Here is a 24308-nt window from a genome sequence, read left to right as displayed (position 1 = left end):
TTTAAGCCTTTACAATAATTTATTTATTTTTTATTTCACATTTCTTTTAACATGTACAGATAGTGAGTGACCTATTTATATTTTAAAATGAGTAAAATATTTTTTTTTCACTGTCTATTGACATTTGTCGATAAATTATTTTCTGTTGAAAATTCACAATTTACCAAAGTATACTCATACAAAATATGAAACATTATTTTCTTTGACTATACTATGACACGCACAGAATAAATGTTTCTGTAGGAAATCGACAACATCTTGTATTAAATCTCATATTAATATTTGAGTTATATTTCTTGATAAAATGTAAGTTATGCGCGTCTGCGTACGATGACGTGTACGCGCAAGGTTTGTGGGTCAGTGCGCATGCGCACCGCGGCTTTCGCGCGCACAGCGACTCTGAACGAAGTGAATCATTTCTGCGCCTTTGGCTTTTAATAAAACGGACCCAAAGCGAAAAAAGAGAAGAGCTGGGGAAATAAACACACTCCAGCCGTTCCTCCCATTCCTCCATTTGAGTGACGTGGTCCGCCGTGCGCGCAGCCGCCCCTGCTGCTCGTGCCCGCGCCGCGCGGGCGTGTGATCGTGAGTGAGTGCGCGCGCGCGTCGTGAGGAGCACGCGACTGTGTCCCGTTTTAACGGCTGTCATGTCCAAACTGGAGCAGGTTCTGATCCTCGACCCGCCGAGCGACCTCCGCTTCAGAGGTAAGCGCGGCTCAGTCGCGAACCCCCGGCCGCTTCAGCGGAACCGGCTCGCGGAGGCCTCGGGCGCAGCCCGCGCGGCCGCCCGCATGCCTGCACCCTCCCCCGGCTGGCGTTTAACGCGAGGTCCGAGGATGCGCGGGCCTGTGGGGGAAAGCGCACATAAGTGTCGTTTATACCAGCTTGTTCTGCTTAACGCGTTTAGGGTGAACGTTGACTCGTTAGTGTGCTCGGTGTCGGTCAGCTGTCAGAGCTACAGACTTAAGAACAGATTAAAGATTGGGATGTTGAATGAATCAGATCTGTCAGTATTACTCAGTGATCGATGCTGAGCTCTTTTAAGGCGAAACGCGTTGTTGACAAACTAACATTTGTTCAGCGATCGTCACTTGACCACTGCATGATCAACACAGCATTTCTCAGTCCATTCTCGGTGTATTAAGTGTTTATTTAGCACAGCTTACTTAACACTGCATTTATCAGCCCCCATTATAATGCATTCAAAGTCTAGTATGTTTGCTTTCTGCTCCATTTGGATCAAAAGCATCGTTTTCTTATAAATGTGTCATAACTTAATATATTTTCTTCCTGTTAATATCCTAGTTGTATCCGATTCTAATCACCAAATTTAATGTAATTGCATCGTTGTATGAAGTTTATAAAAACACATAAGCTGAGAATGATCGTATTGTTGAATTAGACATGAACCACACACAAATTATTGCGCAAATTTTTTCTTCAATACTTTCGTGCATTATATTATACTTCTAAACATGCATTTCTTCATTTCAGTTTTATTAAGTTTGACTATGAATTTCATACAGTGATAAAAGAACATGTAATCTGAGAATTATCGGCATTAACTCCGTTGAAATGAAAATGGTTTTGAATCATAAGCATGGAGCATCTTTTTAATGGGTGCATCTCTGAAGGAAAATGTATAGATGAGAGTTTTGGTGTTTTTAAAGCATCTCTTCTGAGTGTTTTATCGTCTGATGTTCTCCTGACGTGTGCAGGACCCTTCACAGACGTGGTGACCACCAACCTGAAGCTGAGGAACCCGTCCGACAGAAGAGTATGCTTCAAAGTGAAGACCACAGCTCCTCGGCGCTACTGCGTCCGGCCCAACAGCGGCCTGATCGAACCCGGCTCCACCGTCACCATCTCCGGTGAGACCCGACGCGAGCACAGACCAGAGGAACACACTACTCCCTTATTAGGAGCACAAATACACAGGACAAAAAGTGTAATTAAACCTTTAAGAACACTGGAATCTGAGGGAGAAAAAATATCTAAATATTGAGAAAATCTCCCTCAGAGGAAGTTCTTGGCGATGAATATTATTAATCAGAAATGATATTTTGATATTTTCACGGGAGGACATTTGCTAAATATCTTCATGGATCTTTACTTAATATTTTTGGCATGAAAGAGAGATGTGTAAGCAGTCGCTGATAGATTATTGAAGTTTTTCGGTCAGGATCAGCGAGTGCTTTTCTTCTGTACTTCAAGCAGTGTTTATTGAGCTGCTGTCTCTTTAACACAGAACACACACCGATCTAAAACAAGTGTGTTTGTGTTCATTGAGTCAGAAACCGCTGTGATGATATTTATGATGATGAACCGAACGAGACAAACAAGCTCTTTCTCGTCTTAAATCATTTGAAATGACGGTAAAACTCGAACGCAGGAATCATCGAACGCCGGATCTCTCTAAAGTGACCTCTGACCTCTGACCCTCTCTGTTCTCTCCAGTCATGCTGCAGCCGTTTGATTACGACCCCAACGAGAAGAGCAAGCACAAGTTCATGGTGCAGACCATCTTCGCACCGGCCAACGTCAACGACCTGGAAGCCATGGTGAGCTCCTCTTCAACACACACACACTCTCACACACACACACACTCTCTCTCTCACACACACACACACACACACACACACACACTCACTCACACACACACACACACACACACACACACTCACTCACTCACTCTCTCACACACACACACACACACTCACTCACTCTCTCACACACACACACACACACTCACTCTCTCTCACACACACACACACACACACACACACACACACTCACTCTCTCTCACACACACACACTCACTCTCACACACTCTCACTCTCACACACACACTCTCACACACACACACACACACACACACACTCTCTCTCTCTCTCACTCACACACACACACACTCTCTCACACTCTCACACACACACACACACACACACACACTCACACACACACACACACACACACACACACACACACACACACTCACTCCTCTCTCTCTCACACACACACACACACACACACACACACTCTCTCACACACACACTCACTCTCTCTCTCACACACACACACACACACTCACTCTCTCTCACACACACACACTCTCTCTCACACACACACACACACACACTCACTCTCTCTCACACACACACTCACTCTCACACACTCTCACTCACACACACACACTCTCTCTCACACACACACTCACTCTCACACACACTCACTCTCACACACACTCTAACACACACACACACACACACACACACACACTCTCACTCTCACACACACACACACACACACACACACACACACACACACACACACACTCTCTCACACACACACACACACACACACACACACACTCTCTCAGCTGCACACACTAATAAATCTGGAGGCTCATCTGTCCATCAAACATCAGCAGGTCAGATTTCTGTAGAAGTGTTAATAAAATTTGAAGTTGATTTTCTTTTCTGCTGAGACTGACTGAGAGCAGAAAGAACACTGAAGGATAAAACTGCAAGAAAAACATAAATGCAACAATACCTGAGAAATAAAAGATCTTAAGCATCCACATTATACTCATTGAATGTGCTTTATATACACAATAACCACTTCTATTCAACACATTTTTAAAATAGGATTATTTGATTAAACGATGTATAATTTTATGAATACATTATCACAGCTGCTGCTCAGATTCACGTCAGTTTACATGCAATTTAAATTTATTATTTTAAAATTTTAAATTGATCATTTTTTAAAAACAGTTTCACAGCAGGAAAATAAGCGTTAGAGAACTGAATGTTAGCTTCAATCAGATCAGATCAGTTCATCAGTGATGACACACACGTCTTCATCTCAGATCAGCCTCCTCTGAAAGCAGCGCTTAATAAACGGTTTTACCTTTTCAGTGGAAAGATGCCAAACCTGACGACCTGATGGACTCCAAGCTGCGCTGTGTGTTTGAGATGCCTTCAGACAACGATAAGATGGTGAGTGAGTGAGTGTGAGCGTGTGTGAGAGTGTGTGTGAGCGTGCGTGTGTGTGTGTGTGGCGTGCGTGTGTGTGAGCGTGCGTGTGTGTGGCGTGTGATGCGCGTGCGTGTGTGTGGCGTGCGCGTGCGTGTGTGTGTGTGTGCAGCGTGTGTGTGTGCGCGTGTGGCGTGTGTGTGTGCGTCGCGTGTGCGGCGTGTGTGTGGCGTGTGTGTGTGCGTGTGTGTGTGTGTGAGCGTGTGTGTGTGAGCGTGTGTGTGTGTGTGTGTGTGTGCGTCGCAGCGCGTGCGTGCGTGCGCGGCGTGTGTGTGTGTGCGAGCGAGCGTGTGAGCGTGTGTGTGTGGACTGTAAAGCGTCGTCAGTGTGACTCAGTCCTGTGTTCTGCTGGACTCTGATCAGAACGAGCTGGATTCAAGTAAAGCCGGTTCTGCTCTGAACGCCTCGAAGGCCGACGGCTCGGCGGGAGCTAAAGCCACTTCTATGGACGACACGGAGATGAGGAAACTCATGGAGGAGTGCAAGAGACTGCAGACGGAAGTGGGCAAGCTGCTAGACGAAAACCGGCAGCTCAAGGTGCGAGACGTTCCCTAACTAGTGTGTGTCCTGACCCAGAGTCTCTGATAGAGAAGAGAGGATAGCGCTTTAAATGGCGTCTCGCGCGCGGTGACCGGAGCGGCTGAGATTGATGTTCACTACACAGAGCATAGAGCTAACGTCTGAAGAGACGAGAGAAACAGACGAAAAGCGCTAAAAAGTGGACTGATATTACTATATATATGATATGATCCGGGTGTGGCATTTGATAAAAAATTTTTTTTTTTTTTTGGTTATTTTTGGTCAAAATATAGTCTTTTTTTTACTTTATAAAATCTTCCTACATTCAAGTGTAAAATCGATTTTTGTTGAATCTTTATTTCGTTGCATTAAATGTTCAGATGTTCAGACAACAAAATATTTTGTGGCCGATACATCCCTGGCCGGGAAAGAGTTAATATATCAATAACTGAACGTGTTCATACAAATATAGAGACAAGAAGTAAAATGTACATCTTTTTTAGTGTTGTTCTTTTTTATAAAAAAACAAAACAATTTATTTAGACTTATTTTGTTTCAGTAGATCAGATGATTAATACAATTAATAATTGTTATTACTCCTTTTTTTATTTAGTTTTACTTAAAAACCTTTTTTTTTTTTTTTTTTTGTTGCTACATAAATAAAATAGAAATGTTTTTTTTTGTTTAATAGCATAAAAAAGTTATTTATCTTAATATGAATGTTTTTATGTTATTTACTTCCCATCAGCGGCAAACAGGAATCAATAAACAGTAACTGATTCAAAAACTCATAAGATCTTCCAAACGTTCTACCCCTTGAGCTTCAAACATCCTGCTTTTATATGAAAAAAAGAAATGCTCTGACATCAGACCAAACAGGAAGTGCTTCTGGTCCTCGTGCTCGCTCGTGTCTGAGAGAAGCACTAGGTGGCGTAACCAGATCAGAAATAATGAGATTCTGTGACGCATGACAAGGCTTTAAGGATAATATGTATTGCTAAGTACTTCATTTGAATAACTTTAAAGATCATTTTCTCATTATTTAATGTTTTTTTGCTCCCTGAGATCTAATAGTCTGATCTTAACAAACCAGACATGATTCATTCATCTTTTAGACGGGTCTCATGATAAAAACACTAGCAGCTAACCCCAACGTGAAGCTTTGATACCGTCACGAGCCTAGCTGGCATGATGAAGATGAAGATGATGATGATGATGTGTCTCTCTTCATCAGGATGAAGGGTTGAGGATGAGGAAGGCCAATCAGTTCGACAGCTCCGTGTCCAAGTCTTCGTCGGCGATGCTAAGCAAAGACCCGGCGGCCTCCAGATCGCTGCCCTCGCTGCTCGTGGTCATCGCCGCCATCTTCATCGGCTTCTTCCTCGGGAAGTTCGTCTTGTAGAGTCGCGTCGGAGCCGAGCGTGCGTTCTTGTTCATGTAAGCGTGGCGTCTGCGCAGACGAGCCCCGGCGGAATAAACGTGTCTGTGTACAGGATCATTCAAACGGGCCTTGCCTTTCTCACACGGTTAGTGCGCACACACTCACTCACTCACTCACACACACACACACACACACACTCACTCACACACACACACACACACACACACACACTCACTCACACACACACACACACACACACACACACACTCACTCACTCACTCCCACACACACACACACACACACACACACACACACACACACACTCACTCTCTCACACTCACTCTCTCACACACTCAGTCACACACACTCACACACACACACACACTCACTCTCTCACACACTCAGTCACACACACACACACACACACACACACACACACACACACTCACTCTCTCACACACACACACACACACACACACACTCTCTCACACTCTCTCTCTCACACACACTCACTCACTCACACTCTCACACACACACACACACACACTCACACACACACACACTCGCTCTCTCACACACGCACACACACACACGCACACACACACACTCTCTCACACTCACTCTCTCACACACACACACACACACACTCACACACACATGCGCACACACACACACACACGCGCACACACACACACACACACACACTCACGCACACACACACACACTCAGAAGCGGGCCGTCTCTCCCTCTTTTCCGCCGTCTGTGGTTCCGGGTGGGTTTCTCTGGGGTCGGGGAAGAAGAAATTGTCCATTTGTCTGAGCATCACTAGCCGCCCGACGGAGGCACTGTGTGTAGAGACCTGAAAAAACAAGCTGTCAATCAATAAAAGGACGTGTTTCTCTTTCTCTCTGTGGTTTATTAAGAGTTTAATGGAATGTTTTAAGTGTCACGTACATGTTCTTTGGATTCTTTTGCGAAAATGGGAAGTAATGCAGATTCCTCGTCACACACACACACACACACACACACTCGGACGGTGACGTTACACACATCTCCACGTTTGTTTTCTCGAGTGTGACGAGGTCAGCCGGGAACGGCCGTGTTTCCCTCACGAACGCTAGCCATTCTCATAATTTCATGGAGTTTTCTTTATGCAAATTATTCTATATTCGATTGTGAGGCAACTTGACTGAATAAATCACGTTTGCAGTCCTGTCCCGTGGTATTTAACATGCTGAAATAAAGAATCTTTAACACTCCTGCTGTGTGCTGTCCGTCTCTGATCGGTGTGTGTGAGCGTGTGTGAGAGAGCGTGTGTGTGTGTGTGAGCGTGTGTGTGTGAGCGTGTGTGTGTGTGTGAGAGCGTGTGTGTGTGTGTCTGTGAGAGCGTGTGTGTGTGTGTCTGTGAGAGCGTGTGTGTGTGTGTGTGAGAGCATGCGTGTGTGTGTGTGTGTGAGAGCATGCGTGTGTGTGTGTGTGTGTGAGAAGCGTGTGTGTGTGTGTGTGTGTGAGAGAGCGTGTGTGTGAGAGAGCGTGTGTGTGTGAGAGCGTGTGTGTGTGTGTGTGAGAGAGACACTAAACGTCTTCTTGGCCGTCTCTGAAGTGATGTGTGTCTCATCCAGGACCAGAAATGTTTTGAAAATACTAAAAAAACTCTTAATTGAAATATTATTATAGTTTTTGATTAGTGAAATTTGTCTTTTTTTTATGTATTAATAGGTGTATTTTCTGTTCTCGTTCTAATTTTAAATTAAAATGTAAAATAAATATTTAATATTATGTTTTTGTGAAGTCTGTATACATTTTCAATTGAAGCCCATCAAGATAAACAATAAAATACTGACTTTTCACATTTTTTTTCTTCTCCAAAATTGTAAGTTATATTTTTATCTATATGTTTCGCTCTCATTCTAATTTTAAATCAACATTTTAAAGGAATTAATGCTAACTTTGTTGTGCTTTTGTAATATCTATACAATTTTTATACCAATGCGTCAGGTTAAACGATGACTTTTCACAATATTTCAAAAAATTGCAAATTAGATTTTTATATATTTTCTGTTCTCATTATTTAAAACATTTACACTAAATAAACTGTAATTTTAACATTGTTATATTTTTAGAATGCTATATAATTTTCAAGTTAAATTATGAAATAATCGCAAAAATAAAATGTCTTTTTATTTAAGTTAACATTTATTTCAAGTAATGAAAATGTTTTCGTTTATTATTTTGGTTGATGTGTTGATTTATTGGGCATCACGAGACAAGCTTTCAATCAGGTCCTGTGAAGCACACTCCAGTGGTTCTGGATGAAATCAGCAGCTCTGAATCTAGAGAGCGTGGTATTATCTGAAGTGTGATGAAGATGCTGCTGAATGATGTATGATGAGCTCCAGTGAATGTGACGCTGTACAGGATGAACAGGAACTACATCCGAGCGCATGCACGAGTCACGACCTTCACGACCTTCTTTAACGGTTCCCTGCGAGACTCACTTCTTTGTTGATAAATGGCTTCTTTGGCCGCTTCATAAACAGAGTCGGGGGGGAAAGCGCTAGAAGTAACGAGCGTTACGGAATCAGGTTACTCTTTCAAAGAAGTCACGCCAGGTTCTTGGTTTTTCTCGAATTTAACTCTCATTGACCAACAGCTCTGGGGTTGCCATGTTGAGAGAAATCAGGCATTACACGTGAACACCATTCTACTGTAGATCTAAAATAATCCCATTAACCGGTGAGTTTGCTGCTGACTTCTGATGATCCGGTTCTTAATCCTTACACCATACTAATAAGCAAAAATTACTTTATGTAACATTTGTGCTTCATTTTTTTTATTGGATAAGAGTAGAATTTTCTTCGCCTGCGTTTTACTGTAGAGATGTTAACTTAATTTCCCTTCACTCCGAGGCGTATTCATTTCACGTTCAGTGAGAAAGGGCTTTTATGTTTGACAGAAATAGAACTTTTTATCTTAAAAACAAACGAGGAAGCTTTGCCCGCTTTTAAAAAGTAACACAAAAGTCGACGTAACGCTCACTCTTTATGGAAAGCAATGCAAGTAATTCAATTAGTAATTTTTTAGGCAGTAGCCCAATACTGTAAAGAATTACTTTTAAAAGCAAGTTCCCCGACTCTGAACATCAACGCTGTGATTTGAGTAAAACATCTTCCTGGATCAGCATTACTGTCCCAAAGCAGACCTATCCCTCATCAATAGCTCATCCCAAAAACCAAAGGGGAACGATAGTTGAGGAACAAGGACGTAGAAGCTAAAAGGCTAAACTTATCTCTCGATTTTAAAATGGATGTTGATCCAGAAACACCAGGGATAGGGTTAGGTCTGTTTCTGGACAATAATGTTGATTTCACCAAGTACAACATGTTCCTGGATCAATATCCTTGAAACAATATACCAAGCAACGATATTCAGAACTGATTATGGTCTAATACCGGTCCGCTCTGATCCCAGCACGGTTTTTAAATCAGTTTAGATCTATTAAATACAGACAATTGAATTTTAAAACAGAACCAGGGTCAGGTGCTTCAACGTCCTTTGATTTTTGGGGTGTATTCTGGGTAGGTTTAGGAGTGGAATCAAAGCAGAATAGTTGAATAACGAAGGTGTAGAAGCACTTAAGCTCTGATGGGATCTTGATTGGTTTCTTGGCATGTAGGATGCACTGAATCAGGGTTGTTGCTTCTGTAGCCGTGTTAGTGAGCGGTCATCGCTCTCTGACTCCAGGGATCGGAGCTGGGTGTGTTCAGGGTCAGGAGAAGCTACATGAGCGCGTGCAGCAGGACGAGCGCGAGGACGAGTGTGTCCGGCGTGATCGCCCCGCCGCCGGCGCTCAGTCTGAAGGGCAGGTCTCTCTCTCGGCCCCTGCGGCGCTCGCCCGGAGGCACGGAGCCGCAGCGGATCAGGGGCGACTGGAAGCTGGTGGGCCGTCGCTCGGGCCGGTCCGGACTGGAGCCGTCGCTCGGTCTCTGACCGTTGTAGAGCAGGCTGTGTCCGGACGGGTCCTGGCCGGCGCGGAAGAGCTCGTACTCTGTGTGAGGAAGACGGACGCCCAGCGCCGCGCAGCCCGAGGTGGACGTCACGTCCTGAGGAACGCCCCGCTGCCACGAGCCCTCGGAGCCACAGCCTCGTCCCCGGAACACGTTCAGCAGAGACGTGGTGGCCACATCCATGGGCGTCACCGCCATCTGCGTCACTGCCGGACGACACAACAGATCCTCTTTAACCCTTAACCTCTCTCTAATCTAGTCCTGGAGGCCCACGGATCTGCAGAGTTACACCTCAACACCTGCCTAGAAGTTTCTGAAGAAGCTTGATTCTCCTGATCAGGAGTGTCTGAATAGGGTTGGAGCTGAACCGTGGCCCTCCACGAATCAAGTTTGAGGAAGGTTTAGCTCACCTACAAATTTAAATCAGCCTGTTTTACTCGCCCTCAAGCCATGCTAGGTCTATGTGACGTTCTCCTCCAAGACGAATCCAATCGGAGTTATATTAAACTTTTTCCTGGCTCTTCCAAGCTTTAGAATGGCAGCAGATGGAGGTTTTTATTCAACAGTCCAAAAGTTTGAAAAGTTTGTGTCTGTGGATGGGTTTATTTCTTACTTGTCAAACAGGTCTTTCTCTGTAGCTCTTGGAGATCCTCCTCTTCCTGTTCTGCTGTGGGGTCCCTCAGGGATCTATTCTGGGTTTGCTATCTACCTGTTCCCCCGGGGTCAAAGGAGGCATAGATAAAGCTACTGGTACATGCCTTATTATGTCCTGCTTCCAGATTAAAAACAGTTCAATGAGTCCATGTCAGAAGTGCTTATTAGTATTAATAAGTGAGTGTAATGTTGGACTCAGAACTGTTTGTTGATGTTCAGGTGACTAAAGTGGTGTGGTCTTGTTTTGCACAAAAGATAAAGTGATTGTTTTGTAGATTTGGAAAAGTTAACTCATGCTTTTATCTCTTCCAGACCTGATTACTGTAATGCTCTTTATTCTTGTATTAGAAAGAGAAATCTCCTGAGACTGCAACTGATTCAAAATGCTGCTGCTAGGCTTTTAACAAAGTCACTATACTACACCAAGTCTTATAGTTTTAGAATTGATTTGAAATTTAGATTTTCTTTTTAATCGTGAAGCACTTTGTAACTTTGTTTTAAATAAAGGTTGCATACGTACAGTCCAGAAGTAGTCAAATAAAGCGCATCCATCCTTAATTAAATGAATTAGAAACACAAAGCAGGGATTTGCAAAGAAACAGGGTTTCCGTCTATCTCCATGGAAACGGAGTATTTAATATAACTCTGATTGGATTCACCTGAAAGAAGAACGTCATACACCTAGGATGCTTCGAGGGGGTGGAAATTAAAAATTCTAAACTACACATTCAAGTATATTTAGTTTCTATAGATTTCAATTCCAATCCATACCTTAAAACACAGACGTAGAAACATTTCACTTCTAAAAACTTGCTGAAAATGTGTTTGTTTTCCTCCTGTTTACAGTGTTTTGTTCTAAGAGCGCAGGTATCTTTAGACAACAATACATCGTATGGGTCAGATGTTTCTTTTTCTTTTAAGCCAAAAATCATCAGGATATTAAGTGAAGATGCTCCATGAAGATATATTTACGGTAGGGTAGGTAATTAACAAAATATCACAACTTGCTAATCTGCATTGCTAACTTTATAGGTAATGTTCTCAATATTTTTATAATAATCAGATTCCGGGTTTTAAATAGTCGTATCTCCGACAAATACTGTCCGATCACAAGAACGCAGACCTGTGCTGAGAGACGGGGACTGACCGGTGAAGGTGAACTCGACGGCGCCCCCGATGGCGGAGGACGGATCTCCTCGGCTGTAGTGTCCGCCGGCCGTGATGCTGAAGGTGGGCTGACGGCACACGGGGTCAGAGAAGTGATCGTACTGCCCCGTCCAGCTCCGGCTGTCCTCCTGGAAGGTCAGCATTCGGGTGAGGAAGAGGACGCCCGGACGCACCTCGCAGCGCGTGCTGACCCAGCTGCCCTGAAGACGCACCGGACGCTCGGCCTGAGCCGGCAGCACCGGAGGATGATGAAGGTCCGCCGAAGACACCAGCTGACAGACTCCACAGCGCTCGGCCTGAAAACACAGCATACAGGTCAAACACCACATCACTACTAAATAACATCAAAATATTACCAGAAACAAACTCGTTAAAGTGAAAACGTCACATCCAATTAAAAATATTACCAGAAATGAACTTAGGGAAAATTTTGCATCTAATTTAAAGTGTTAACAGAAACTAACTGAAGTTAAAGTGAAAACGTAAAATCTAAAAATCTCATTTAAAATATTACCGGAAATGAAAAAGTTAAAGTGAAAACATAAAATCTAATTTAAAATATTGCCAGAAAAGAACTTAAGTTAAAGTGAAAAAATAAAATAATAAATAATAAAATAAAATAAAATAATAAATAAAATTATATTTTAAAAAACGAACTCAAGTTAAAGTGAAAACATAAAAGCTAATATAAAATACTACCAGAAATGAACTTAGTGAAATTTTTTTAATCTAATTTAAAGTGTTAACAGAAACTAACTGAAGTTAAAGTGAAAACGTCAAATCTAAAAATAAAAAAATATATAAAAATTATATTTTAAAAAACAAACTCAAGTTAAAAGTGAAAATGTAAAATCTAGTGTAAAATATTACAAGTTTATTTAATATTTTACAAGTTAAAGTGAAAAAATTGAATGAATTTAAAGTATTAACAGAATCTAACTCAAATAAATAAAATTATATTTTAAGAAACTAACTTAAGTTAAAGTGAAAAAATAAAATCTAATTTAAAATATTACCAGAAACAAACTCAAATTAAAGTGAAACCGTCAAATCTAAAAATAAAAAATATATAAAAATTATATTTTAAAAAACAAACTCAAGTTTAAAGTGAAAATGTAAAATCTAGTGTCAAATATTTCCGGAAAAGAATTTAAGTTAAAGTGAAAAAATTGAATGAATTTAAAGTATTAACAGAATCCAACTCAAGTGAACGTTAAAACGTCAAATAGGTAAAATTATATAAATAAAATTATATTTTAAGAAACGAACTTAAGACTAAAATCTGATTAAAAATATTAGCAGAAACGAACTCAAGTTAAAGCGAAAACGTAAAATCTAAAATCAAAGTGGAATGAAAAAAATGAGCATTGGATTGTTTTTCTACGATGCACAACTAAACGTTGAAGTTTGCACCAAAGAGTCTGCAGAGATCAGAAAGTCTTTCGAGAAGCATGTGACAGACGCAAGGACAGCTCTGAATCATAATTCATCCGTCATAATGACTTCAGAGCCCGGCGTCCCTCGATTATAGAGCGGCTTTGATTTAATCTCAATCAATCAGAGAGCTCCTGGACACGTGTCCGCTCGCTTACCGGAGCCGGCCCGCGCATCAATAATTCAGGGCCGACTCCAATGCATTAACATTGCATTACATGTTTCCCAGCCTCTTTCTGCGGCGGTGGGGGGGCGCGCACATGAAAGAAATGAATCCATCAGAAAGAGCTCATCTCTCAGCTTGGGATAGAGCTGCAGGCGCGAGCCACGATCCGGCGCTGGCCTTCGCAAACACTATTTCCACATTCCCTTTGAAGCGGCCTGGAATCACTCCGGCTCTCCCGGCCTCCTCACATCATTCCCACGCCGCGCTTCCCTGCAATGCCACGTCTCATTTCAAAACGGTCCCCGCGCGATGACTTCGGAGGCTTCCAGCTTTCGGCCGATATCTGATTCTGAGATCCTGAGTTTTGTCATGAATTCATCTTTCCAGCGATGTACAGTTTGTCTTGATTAGATGGGGATTTATTTGGGTCCGGTTTTTTAAACGCATCCAAAATAAACGTTTGTGCATGCATGCATATCTCATACCAAACATATTCGCTTGTGATGAATGCACCACGCGTGTGTATTTATGCATGCATAATAGATATGCGTGTAAAATAAACTAATTGAACCATTTGTTTGGACGTTGAGGTAATTAATAAATCAGCTCTCGGTCGACGTCTGCTTCGTTACGAGATACGACTACTAGAAGAGCAGAAACATCTCCATAATGAGGAAAGTGTTTGAAAGAAGTTATTAATCAGAAATGAAGATTTGATATATATATATATATTTATCTGAATCTCTTTACTTAATATCCTGCTGATTGCAGTGCTGAAGGGCCCCGGGGTCACGGGGTCTGAGACGCATGAATTAATCACAGACGATGTCTCATCCCAAATTAAGTACAATGTTATGTATTATACAGACTCGTACTTCAGTGAACATGGCACTTCATGAATGAATCATTCTTCTGTCAGAAGCTTCATGTATTTTTCAGCTTTGCTGGGTTTCATTTAAGACGCTCGTGAGTCCTGACGTCCGTCTGAAACACAAACACTACCCAGACACGGGATACACACGATAGATCATGAGGACATCACGTTAAACTGCAAGCCGAACTTCATTTCTGATTAGTAATATTCATCGCTAAGAACTTTAGAAGAGAGTTTCTTAATATTTAGATATTTTTTCTCCCTCAGTTTCCTGATTTTCTAACAGAGAAATATTGTCTGATCAGAACAAAGCAGCCGTCGACGGAGAGATGATTTATATTTATATATATATCTCAGTTTTAACAAACTGATCCTGTGACTGGTTTCGGGCTCCGGAGTCATATATTTATCAAAATAATTCCTTTTTTCCGACGAAGCGTCTCAAAGGTTTGGTTCAGACTTGTATATTAAAAGAAGCAGCTAAAAATAATTGCATTTGAAATAAAAATGATAGCGTCTTATGATTCTAGACGTTTTGGAGCGGACTCTCTTCATGAATCATTTAAAGTCATCTGGAGGCTTTAGTTTCAGGTCGAGAGAACGGATTCGTTCAAGTGTGTCTCACATCTAAAACCTGAAAAACAATAGAAATGACTAGAACTGTATGTTTGTATAAAACACACGCAGGGCTGTATCTGATTGCATTCATGTACTTTTTCAGTCTAGAGTTTCCTCCTAGAAACTCATTTTGTTGTTTTAGTGTATATTTAATGCCTTATTGCACGCGATTTCTTACAAAAGTAATGCATTCAAATAAAAGCTCTTTATTCTTTGTTTAATGGGATGAAGGTTGACTGAAGGTTATTTCCATGCATTAGAAAGTGAATGATTTCTGTCCTGAATCTCTCTCAACCCTGAAAGAAGAGCTTTAGGTGTATTATACACACATGATATCAGTTCAGAAGACTTGATCATATCAGACAGGTATGAAATGAATTGGGTTGAACATCTGATTAATTAAAGAATAGAATTAGATCAAACTAGATGTCAGTCTGTGTGTAAAAACATCAGATTCAAGAAGAACGTTTCTGATCCTGTTTTAGAGTATAATATGAAACGCTTGACTTTATAACGTCCTTAAAACAATCTTCTAAAAATATATCTGGCGTCTGAATGATTTCTGCTTTATACACAAAAATATAATATTATGGCAAAGGTGTTTGGAACGAAGACAAATGTTTGCTTTTGAGACGTTTTGTGATATTTTGAATCTAAAAAAATATTTCTAAATATTACAAATTACTGAATAAAGATGCATTTACTTTACAAGTAAAATAATTTAAGATATTTTGTCTTATTTCTGCAAAAAATTTACATTCGTTTTTTTCTTTAAACAAGCAAAACTATCTGCCAAAAGGACAAGAAAAATAATCTCGTCTAGACTTTGAAGGAGATGAAAAGGCTGTCACTGATTCCTGGTCCTCATGTCCTTCAGAGCGGTCGGTTTAACACAGACGAAGATATTTCTGATGATTTTTGAGAGTTATGTGACTCTTCACAGACAGAAACACAACTCAAACGAAACTAAATGTTTTTGAACTGATCTAAATGAATGCGTTTTAAGGAAGTGATGGTTTGGGGTTGACCTCTGACCTGTGCGCTCCGCAGGGGGGTCTGGTACCCCGCCGGCTGCTGCGGGCCCCTCCGAGCGTCCCCCAGGAACAGCTCCTCGGCCCCGAGCTCCAGACGCATGAGGGTGAGCTCCTGCATGCTGGGGTCCGGCGGCTCGCAGGCCGTCTTCAGACAGCGCTGCTGGACGCCGCTGACGCTCACCTCGCCGACCGTCCCCCCGCGGACCAGCCAGGAGCCCCGCAGCGGCCGGACCCGGCCCCGGATCAGCACACTGGAGCGGGGCTCGCCGCAGCCGGGGTCCTGGTAGAAGAACTGCAGCGCCTGGAAGCGTCCGTCCGGCAGGAAGCGGTACGAGCGGGTCAGGAACTCCGGCCCGGGACGAACCTCGCAGCTGCAAGCAGCAGAAGAAGAAGAAGACGGGCTTCAACGGGGCCCCAGAGCCGGCAAACAAAGCTCATCCATCCACAGGAAAACATGCATTTGGGTTTTCTAGTCTAAGCGTCTAAATGCACTTAATAGGTTCAGGAGGAGACTTTATCAGCACTGCAGGCCAAAAAAACCTTAAAAGATCATGAAGTGTGTTTTTTCAGACAGAAAACATCCCAAAGGCAGCTTTACTTCCTCTCCACGTGAGCAGCACTTACACACCTCTCTGTATACTTACAACTTTTTATTCCACCAAAAACCAGCTTCATAGTCCTTCGGTGAAACGTTCTTCATCTAGTGTTTAGACGTACGCTCTAGAAAAGTATGCGTGCATATCTCATTTGCTTATTTAAACTTGATATTTTAGAAAAGGTGCAATACAGAGGGAATGTAATAAATCAAGCGGGTAACTATGACAGGCTTTATTACAGATGGATGCACTTTATTTGACTATTTCTGAAACCCATTCGCTGACATCATAAAGCTCGGAAGATTCATCTGAAGTCCGTCTCATACACTTAGGATTAAACCATGACCCAATTACTTTAAATGGGTTTATTTTAGCTGTACAGCAGTATTTGTGCTTATTTTCTAAAAGCAGAAACTGAGAATATTCTGAAAATATCACTTTTTAAAATCTGGATTGTAGATTTACTAATCCTTGGCAACTTTTAGGAAACAGCTTTCCTAAAAAAAACAGTTTTCTGATATTTTATTAGAGAAATCGCTCATATCGTGACTTTAAATTCACGTTAAATCATTCCACTGAGGTTTTCTGAATGCATCGTGATTCTCTCTGGATTCATTTCTGATATGTTTTTTCTGGTTGGTTGGTATCCTTCACAACTGAATGCATATTGCAGCGTTATTTTTTGTCAAATAAACGAAACAAAACCACTTCGTGATATCTGCCAATAGAGCCAGAAAATGCAATAATGACCCATTTGTTCTCATTTTCATCTTAACGGTGATAAACAGAGAAATCCCAAAAACCAAAGCAAATAAACCAAACACGTATTATGAAGTTTGTGCAATGTTCAGAGAACGTATGCAGTTTAGTGCAGATTTAATTACAGAACCCCTCGTTAACTGTAACACAGCACAGGGCTTTAATGTACAGCATGCTGATATCTGTTTCATGTTCTTTATTGGAAATCTAGATGGACTGCATGGTGAATGTTGACTCTGATGCACTCGTGTCATCGACAGATATCAATAAAAGCATCGACTCGATGCATGACTCTAAACAGATGCCTGTTAGTGAAATACCACCCAAACATTTCGGTCCTGTTTAAACCAGTTTCGTGCAGATCCAGTGTGACAGAGATCAGGGATGGAAGAGTGAGTTAGAGTCACCTGTCGGACACCCAGTGTCCGGTGATGTTGGGCGGTGTGTGAACGGTCACCTGCTGGCCCTGAAGCTGTTTGAGTCTGGAGTGACACCTGTTCCTCTGCTCCAGAAGAACCGGATCAGAACCGAGCCCCAGCACGCACACACTCACTGTGACACACACACACACACACACACACACACACACACACACACACACACACAGTTACAGCTCCAGAGATGCTCACTGGATGACCCGATCCGCTTCTTTAATCAAACCGAGTTTTGTTGAAATCTTCGAATCTCACTCATTTGATTCAGTCGAACGAGTCCTTCACGCCCCTCGCGGACCCCGATATTAATATTCAAGGCATAAATAAGTTACTCACCTGAGGAAAGCAGAACGACGAGAGGACACGAAGGAGACATTTCGACGACAGATCCTCTCTCAAAAAACACGGAAAGTTTCGCGCAGAAGACGATTCTCGTGAAGAAGGCGGGAGTGTTAAACGCGTTAAAGTTTCACATCGGCTCTGCAGAGAATAAACGCGATTTTCCTGGTCGTTGCATCCTGAGAATCAGCCTTTAGAGTCCAGAAAGAGCGTGGATGCAGAGGAAAGAGCGCGAGCCTCATCGTGAGAGCGACACCTTTCATTCCCGACTTCAGACTGAGCGGAACCTGCGCTTCTAGCGAAGCCTGACTCGTTTCAACCGATTCTTTTAATGACTCGGTCAGAAGGAAAATCAATCGACTCTACGGAATCACTTCGTTAAAAGCAATATTGTTGACAATAATCTGAATAAGTTATATTACTGTTAGTAATAAATGTTATTTTGAAGTATTGCTAATTTTGCTTTAACAATGAGGAAAATGGACTATACCGTGGTTACCATGGTAAAATGGATACCATGGTAAAACTATGGCAGCAAAAAATGCTTAATTTGTGTTCGTAGTAAAATCGTCGCTATTTTATTTATATGTAAAATAATCTATATAACGTAACTAAAAACCAGCAATACGACTACGGGGAATTTTAAGAGACACCTCAAAGGATTCAGCGACGATCCGCTCTCTGAACGCGTTTAACTAAAAGCAATCGTTCGAACGAACCGATTCAAATGAATCGCGCCTCTCCCCCGCGGAGCGCAGTCGTGGGCGCGCTCTCTGATGGATCGGACCGCAGCAGGACTCGGATTCAATCTCCATGATCTTATGAGTCACTGTGTGTGTGTGTGTGTGTGTGTGTGTGTGTGTGTGTGTGTGTGTGTGTGTGTGTGTGTGTGTGAGTGAGTGTGTGTGCGTGTTAATGTGTGCGTGTGTGTGTTTGTGTGTGTGTGTGTCGTGATCAGCGCCGGAACATGAGAGCAGGTGTGGGTTTGTCTGAAGCTTCACATCGTTTAGAGCGCAGGAGTTCTGGCTGTAAAGATCTTATGAATATTTCACTCTTCTCTTGTATTTCGTTTTAATGGCATGCGACTTTTGCAACAATTAGGCGACTCTCATGAAGTCAGAAACTCTTCAAAGAGCTGAACACACAGCCAGTCATTAACTGTGTTTCTCTCTCGTGGTTTGATCAGACTCTATCCTGCACGAGGTTCTAATGATGCAGAGTCTTTTGCTGCGATGGAAAACAATGTCTTGCATGTTGTATTCAAGCAACATTCAGTTTAATAGTTTTGCACACATTATGGGAACATTAGCTATTTAGCTAAATAAATATAGATATAAAAGTAATACCAAAGACGCGTTGCATAAAAAGTATTATTGTATTTGTGGCACATTTTACACTTTCCAGCGATCAATCAATCAATCGCACCCGACATGTTTTTGTTAAAGCTGTGTATAGTGTATTTTATCATGTATATATGAATAGACGTCTCGTGCATGTATACCTTTCAGATGATTACGTCTTGTTCAATGCAAGGTGAAACTAGAGGAGGATGAAGTGCAGCGTTTACTGTAGTATCCTTCAGACTGAAAGCGCTTTACAGTAATTGTGCTCTTAAAGCTCATTCATGGCCTCAGTGATATTAAGGACCGCTGTAATGCCTGCCGGAGTGTTCAATTACCTCTGGAGAACTCATCTTTAATTCATGCGCGTGTTTTTTATAGATGTGGATGATGAGGGTGATTTGTTTTGCTGAAGCGGCTCAGGTGTGGCTTATTTAGTTATTTGTCATTTAGCAGATGGTTTCTCATAGCGTCTCCTCGGGCCGGAGATCATCAGACGTCTGAGGAACCAGGACCAAAATACACGTGTTGAGACGAGCGAAGAAAACACTTCACACGTCTGCGGGAGCTCCGAGAGGAAAACACCGGCCAATCAGCAGCCAATCACGGCCTCGGCGGCGAGCTGGACGCTTGCGTGCGATCCGGATAAGTGTCGTGTTTGATGCGTCGGGCTTCACGGCTCGATTTCATTCAGACTCAAACTCTACGAAAATATGAATTTGCTGCAGACGCCGAGATTCGTGTGATGAGATTCTGCTGCTTGTAAATCAATGGGCAGATACTGGCTTCAAATCATCTAAAGATCACTCTGGAGCGGGATTCTAGGACTGGTGCAAAGCTGGAGACATCTGGGGGAAGAAATAAAAACTTTGAATGTTATACAGTTTGCATGCATAAAGTATACACTTTTTGAAGTTTTGAAATATGCTTCATCCTCACAAATTACCAGAATACTTAGAATTAGATTATTTTTTTGCTATTTTATTCAAAAGCATTTATATTATTAAACATGTAATTATACCAGTACTTCAACTATTTTTAATTTTGTGGAAAAGACAAAAAGTGGATCACACCGATATCAAAAGACAAGATGGTTTGAACATACAACCAAATACGAACCAAAAAACAACCATAAAATCTTCAGCATACTTTATTTTTGATGATTCTGACAGCAGGGATTCGGGAGAGACTTTCAACCCACAGAAAACACCAAAAAACTGCTAAACTTTAGTTTATTCCCCAAATAAATGATTTTTGGTGATGGACCGAGTCTGTAGAAGTGATCAAACATATAATGATGGAGAGCTGAAGAAACAGAGTCTCCTCAGAAGATGTGAGATGTTTTGGAGGAACAGTGAAAGTAAAGCTCCTCAAAAGATCCTGAAGATCAGATTCTTCTAGAAAATGATTGACGGAGGATCAAGTAAAGACAGTAAGAGTTGATCTGGAGATATGACCTTTACTTGATCAGAATCAGTCCAGATCTGACCCCAGAAGAGCTTCTACAATTACACTGAAAGAGTTTGACTGGATCAAAACGAGTTTAACAGCAGAGTCTGATGATTTAAAAGCCTTATGATACGATACGGCAGGATTTAAACTTGTTCTCAGCTTGTAGTTGTAGAAGCCGAACTTCACAAATCCGTGTCCAGCTCATGTTTCACTCCACAAATCAATACAGAAATGAATAAATTCTTGAGCTTTGAGGGAGAAAGGCGAGCTGGATGCGGTGTGTGTGTGTGTGTGCGTGTGTGCATGCATATGTGTGTGTGTGTGTGTGTGTGCGTGTGTGCATGCATATGTGTGTGTGTGTGTGTGTGTGTGCTGGTCAGAGGTCACCGACCCCAACAGAAGCCGCCTGTGAAGCGGGAAACTAACAGGTCGTCCTCTAAAGCAGCGTTTCTTTAATCAGAAGACGACGGGTGGCTTTATGAGACGCCATGAATGAATGCATGAGCAAAAACTAGACTCCGTGTCTTCTATTAGGCCGGAATGGATAATTAGCCGGTCCTCCTAAACACGGCCGGCGTCATGAAAAATACATCCCAAACACAGCTCTGCTTCAAAGACGTCCGTGTCGCTCATTTACACGACGGCGGCGTCTGACAAACAAGCGCTGATTTGAGAGCAGCTGCCGGATTCGGAGCCAGACTCGGTGAGGAGCTCAAACAGCTTGGTGCCGCTCAATATTCAACGGCAGAAGAACCTGCTCCTCGAACACCCGCTTCCGCCCGTCTACAAACGAGACGCTTCATTCAGTTGTGCCGCGCTCGTCTCATTTAAACAGATACATAACGTCTGGAGGCGGCGCGAAGAACGGGTTCGGTTTGATAAATGATTTCACTCTGAAAATTCGTCTGCACGCCTCCAGCCCGAGCCTCATTTGCACAGTAAGATCATTGAAGACGACGGCGGAGAACCCAAATGAGTTCTGTCCGGATGGACTAATCCGCCGGATAAACAGCGGGAAAAATCCTCGCTCGGATCGCGGCGGAGAAGACTGATTAGGGAATCGAGCGCCCTAGAAATACAAAAGCGTGATGAAGAGGTTGAGGGGAAAGGAGAGCTAGACGCATCGGGAAGGTCGACCCGTTTAGCGCATCTTAAAGGAACAACTCTGACAAGGTTTGTTTGTCCTTGTCGCTTAGAAGGCCACGTTTCTTTCAGAGGAACGTTTGATTTGGTTTTAGATTAGTTTTGGTGAAAAGAAACACCTACGGAAGCTGTATTTGGCACCTCCGGGATCTTGGAATGAAAACCCTCCGTTATCGGCCCGGAAATGTGTTTACTGTCATAAACTCTCACGCTTACTGCAGAAAAACAACAGAAGACGCATTTCTGGCCAAACTCGTTCTTAAAAGAGCCGTGCTTCTTGGCGTGAAGGAACGGTTCAGACAAAAACCATCCTCCGGGATCAGGACGAGTTTGTTTCTCGTCTCTGCATCAGTGTCTCTGTAATGGAAGTGAATGGGTGCCGTCAGAATGAGAGCCTGATAAGAACGTCACGATCATCCTCAGCGCTCCGGTCCATCAGTGAACATCCGGAGAAAGATCAAACTAATCCAGCTTTAAGAGGTTTTGAACTAAAACATGAGTCCATGATTCATAATAACTCTTCCTCCAGTGAAAGTGTTCTGGTCTGAATCAGGAGAAAAATCTGCTCAACGTTTACAAGACAAAACGTCTTAAAAAATGTCTTAAAGCTGGATTCGTTTGATCTTCGGTCTTCTCCAACTGCTGGACCGGAGTGCTGTGGATTATTCTGATGTTTTTATCAGACTCTCATTCTGACGGCACCCATTCACTTCCATTGCTGAGGCACAAACTCGTCCTGACCTCAGGGAATTTTTCAGTATTTGACTCAATAATAATTCAAAGCACCTTCCTCTTTAAGAGCGCGCTTCATTTAAAGTGCAGAGGAACACACACTCTTGAGGGACCGAAGTCGCACACAGACAGTGTTTGTACTCTGTTTCTCTGAATAAATCAGCTCTGTCTGTTTGCGTCCGGCTCTGCATTCATCAGCTCCTCAATGACTCCGTGTGGAGCAGAAAAAGCTGTGTGGCAGTCGGCGGCCGAGCGTCTGCTGGCGTTCTTCAGGACCAGAGCTTTGATGTGTGGAGCGACTGAAGTCCAGCGCTTCGTAAACACAGCCGTTTACCAACGAGAGTAAAACTATTACAGGATTAAATGAACATTTCCTGATCATTTACTCACCGAGATGTGCAGGTCTTCAGCTGCAAAGAAATCGCTTTTGAAGGATTTTTCTCCTTATAGTGGACTTCAAATGGTGGCCAAAATACAGTTTCAGTGCAGCTTTAAAGATGATTGTAGCTGAAGAGTAAAAGGTCTCATCAAAACCAAACGATCGGCCATTTTCTAAATCATTTATCTACTTTTTAATTTATCTACATTATCTGGGGTGTTAGGATGGAGCCAGCGTTTCACGAAGCACTCATGAAAAAAAACTAAATGCAATTTCTTTGAACATCTTGGATAACATGGGAGTAAACGACCAGGAAGTGGACTTATGGTTTAATGTAAAGTTATTGAAGCACTGCAGGGTCAAAGGGCACATAATAATCATGACACTTTCTCTACAGTCACTGACTGATGAATAGAAACATAACCACAAGCAGCAAGTACTGGACGAACATCACTTCAGAGCGACCAGAACATCCCGAGAAAACTCGTTTAGCTGATTTGTGTTGGGTTATTTATAACACGCTCATGGAACGCCTTATTCACGAAACATTTCCGCTGAACGTTAATCTAATGTTGTTTAAATGTTATCTGAGAGTTCTGGAACAAGCAGCATTTAAAAGTAACGTTACGAACCAGAAAAAGTTAAAGAGGTTTAAAAATAAACTGATGTTTTGAACATTCAGGGATAATATTTGCGTAACAATGTTAGGAGAAGAACATCATATTAGCCGGGAAGCTGCAGGAACTCATATTCTGAACAATTAAAGAAGAGGAAACAGCTGAACCAGTCAGTTATATCCTTACTGTCCATCACGGTCAGCTAAAACTACAGGACCGGTCAGTCTCTCAAACACTGTCTGACCAACAGGAGGCGCTGTGAAGCGATTCCAGAGCATTTAATTGCCATCTTGACTAATTAGCCATCTGTGAATAACTAGAGAAGGATTTCTGAAATTAAGAAAGCATCTGGACTTTAGACCGTCTGAGCCAAACTCTGAGAGAAGGAAGCAGAAGTTTGGGGGAATGGATAAAATAATTAAAACCAAATTCTGGAAACTGAAATGTGTGCATATATATATATATATATATATATATATATATATATATTGTATTTATTTTATTTTTTTTGACACTGTATGTGTGTATATGTATGTGTGTGTGCACACACATACATATACATAAATGGATATACATTTATGAATATAAAGATATAAAAAGGTGGTAGTTTTTGGGTTCTCTGAAAG

General features: G+C 42.1%; 3 protein-coding genes across 4 annotated transcripts in view; 1 reads left to right on the top strand and 2 right to left on the bottom strand.

Annotated features, from left to right (window-relative positions):
• Positions 1-473: 473 nt before the first annotated feature.
• On the top strand, positions 474-6204 carry vapa (VAMP (vesicle-associated membrane protein)-associated protein A). The gene is made up of 6 exons (XM_043226805.1): positions 474-705; positions 1719-1871; positions 2458-2561; positions 3921-4001; positions 4401-4574; positions 5791-6204. Exons 1-6 carry the CDS (start codon positions 648-650, stop codon positions 5956-5958), a joined length of 738 nt encoding a protein of 245 aa, XP_043082740.1. The 5' UTR covers positions 474-647; the 3' UTR covers positions 5959-6204.
• Positions 6205-7398: 1194 nt separating this feature from the next.
• LOC122330028 (protein APCDD1-like) lies at positions 7399-18281 on the bottom strand. The gene is made up of 5 exons (XM_043226804.1): positions 18017-18281; positions 17654-17798; positions 15893-16262; positions 11746-12061; positions 7399-10150 (listed from the first exon to the last, which is right to left on the bottom strand). The coding sequence occupies exons 1-5, from the start codon at positions 18054-18056 to the stop codon at positions 9717-9719; spliced, it is 1305 nt and encodes a 434-aa protein (XP_043082739.1). The 5' UTR covers positions 18057-18281; the 3' UTR covers positions 7399-9716.
• Positions 18282-19300: 1019 nt separating this feature from the next.
• The window catches only part of top1mt (DNA topoisomerase I mitochondrial), an 18752-nt gene continuing 13744 nt past the window's right edge, over positions 19301-24308 (bottom strand). Inside the window, exon 23 of one of the 2 annotated variants that reach the window (XM_043226382.1) lies at positions 19301-20207. Coding sequence is in view for 1 of the 2 variants with exons in the window: in XM_043226387.1 (XP_043082322.1) it covers position 20207 (1 nt within the window). In the remaining variant the exon portion in view is untranslated. The remainder of the gene's footprint in view (positions 20208-24308) is intronic. The other variant, XM_043226387.1, reaches the window with a different exon arrangement.

Source organism: Puntigrus tetrazona, chromosome 24 (assembly GCF_018831695.1).
Source record: "Puntigrus tetrazona isolate hp1 chromosome 24, ASM1883169v1, whole genome shotgun sequence".
NCBI classification, from domain to species: Eukaryota; Metazoa; Chordata; class Actinopteri; order Cypriniformes; family Cyprinidae; genus Puntigrus; species Puntigrus tetrazona.
This window is presented reverse-complemented; position numbering and strand designations above follow the sequence as displayed.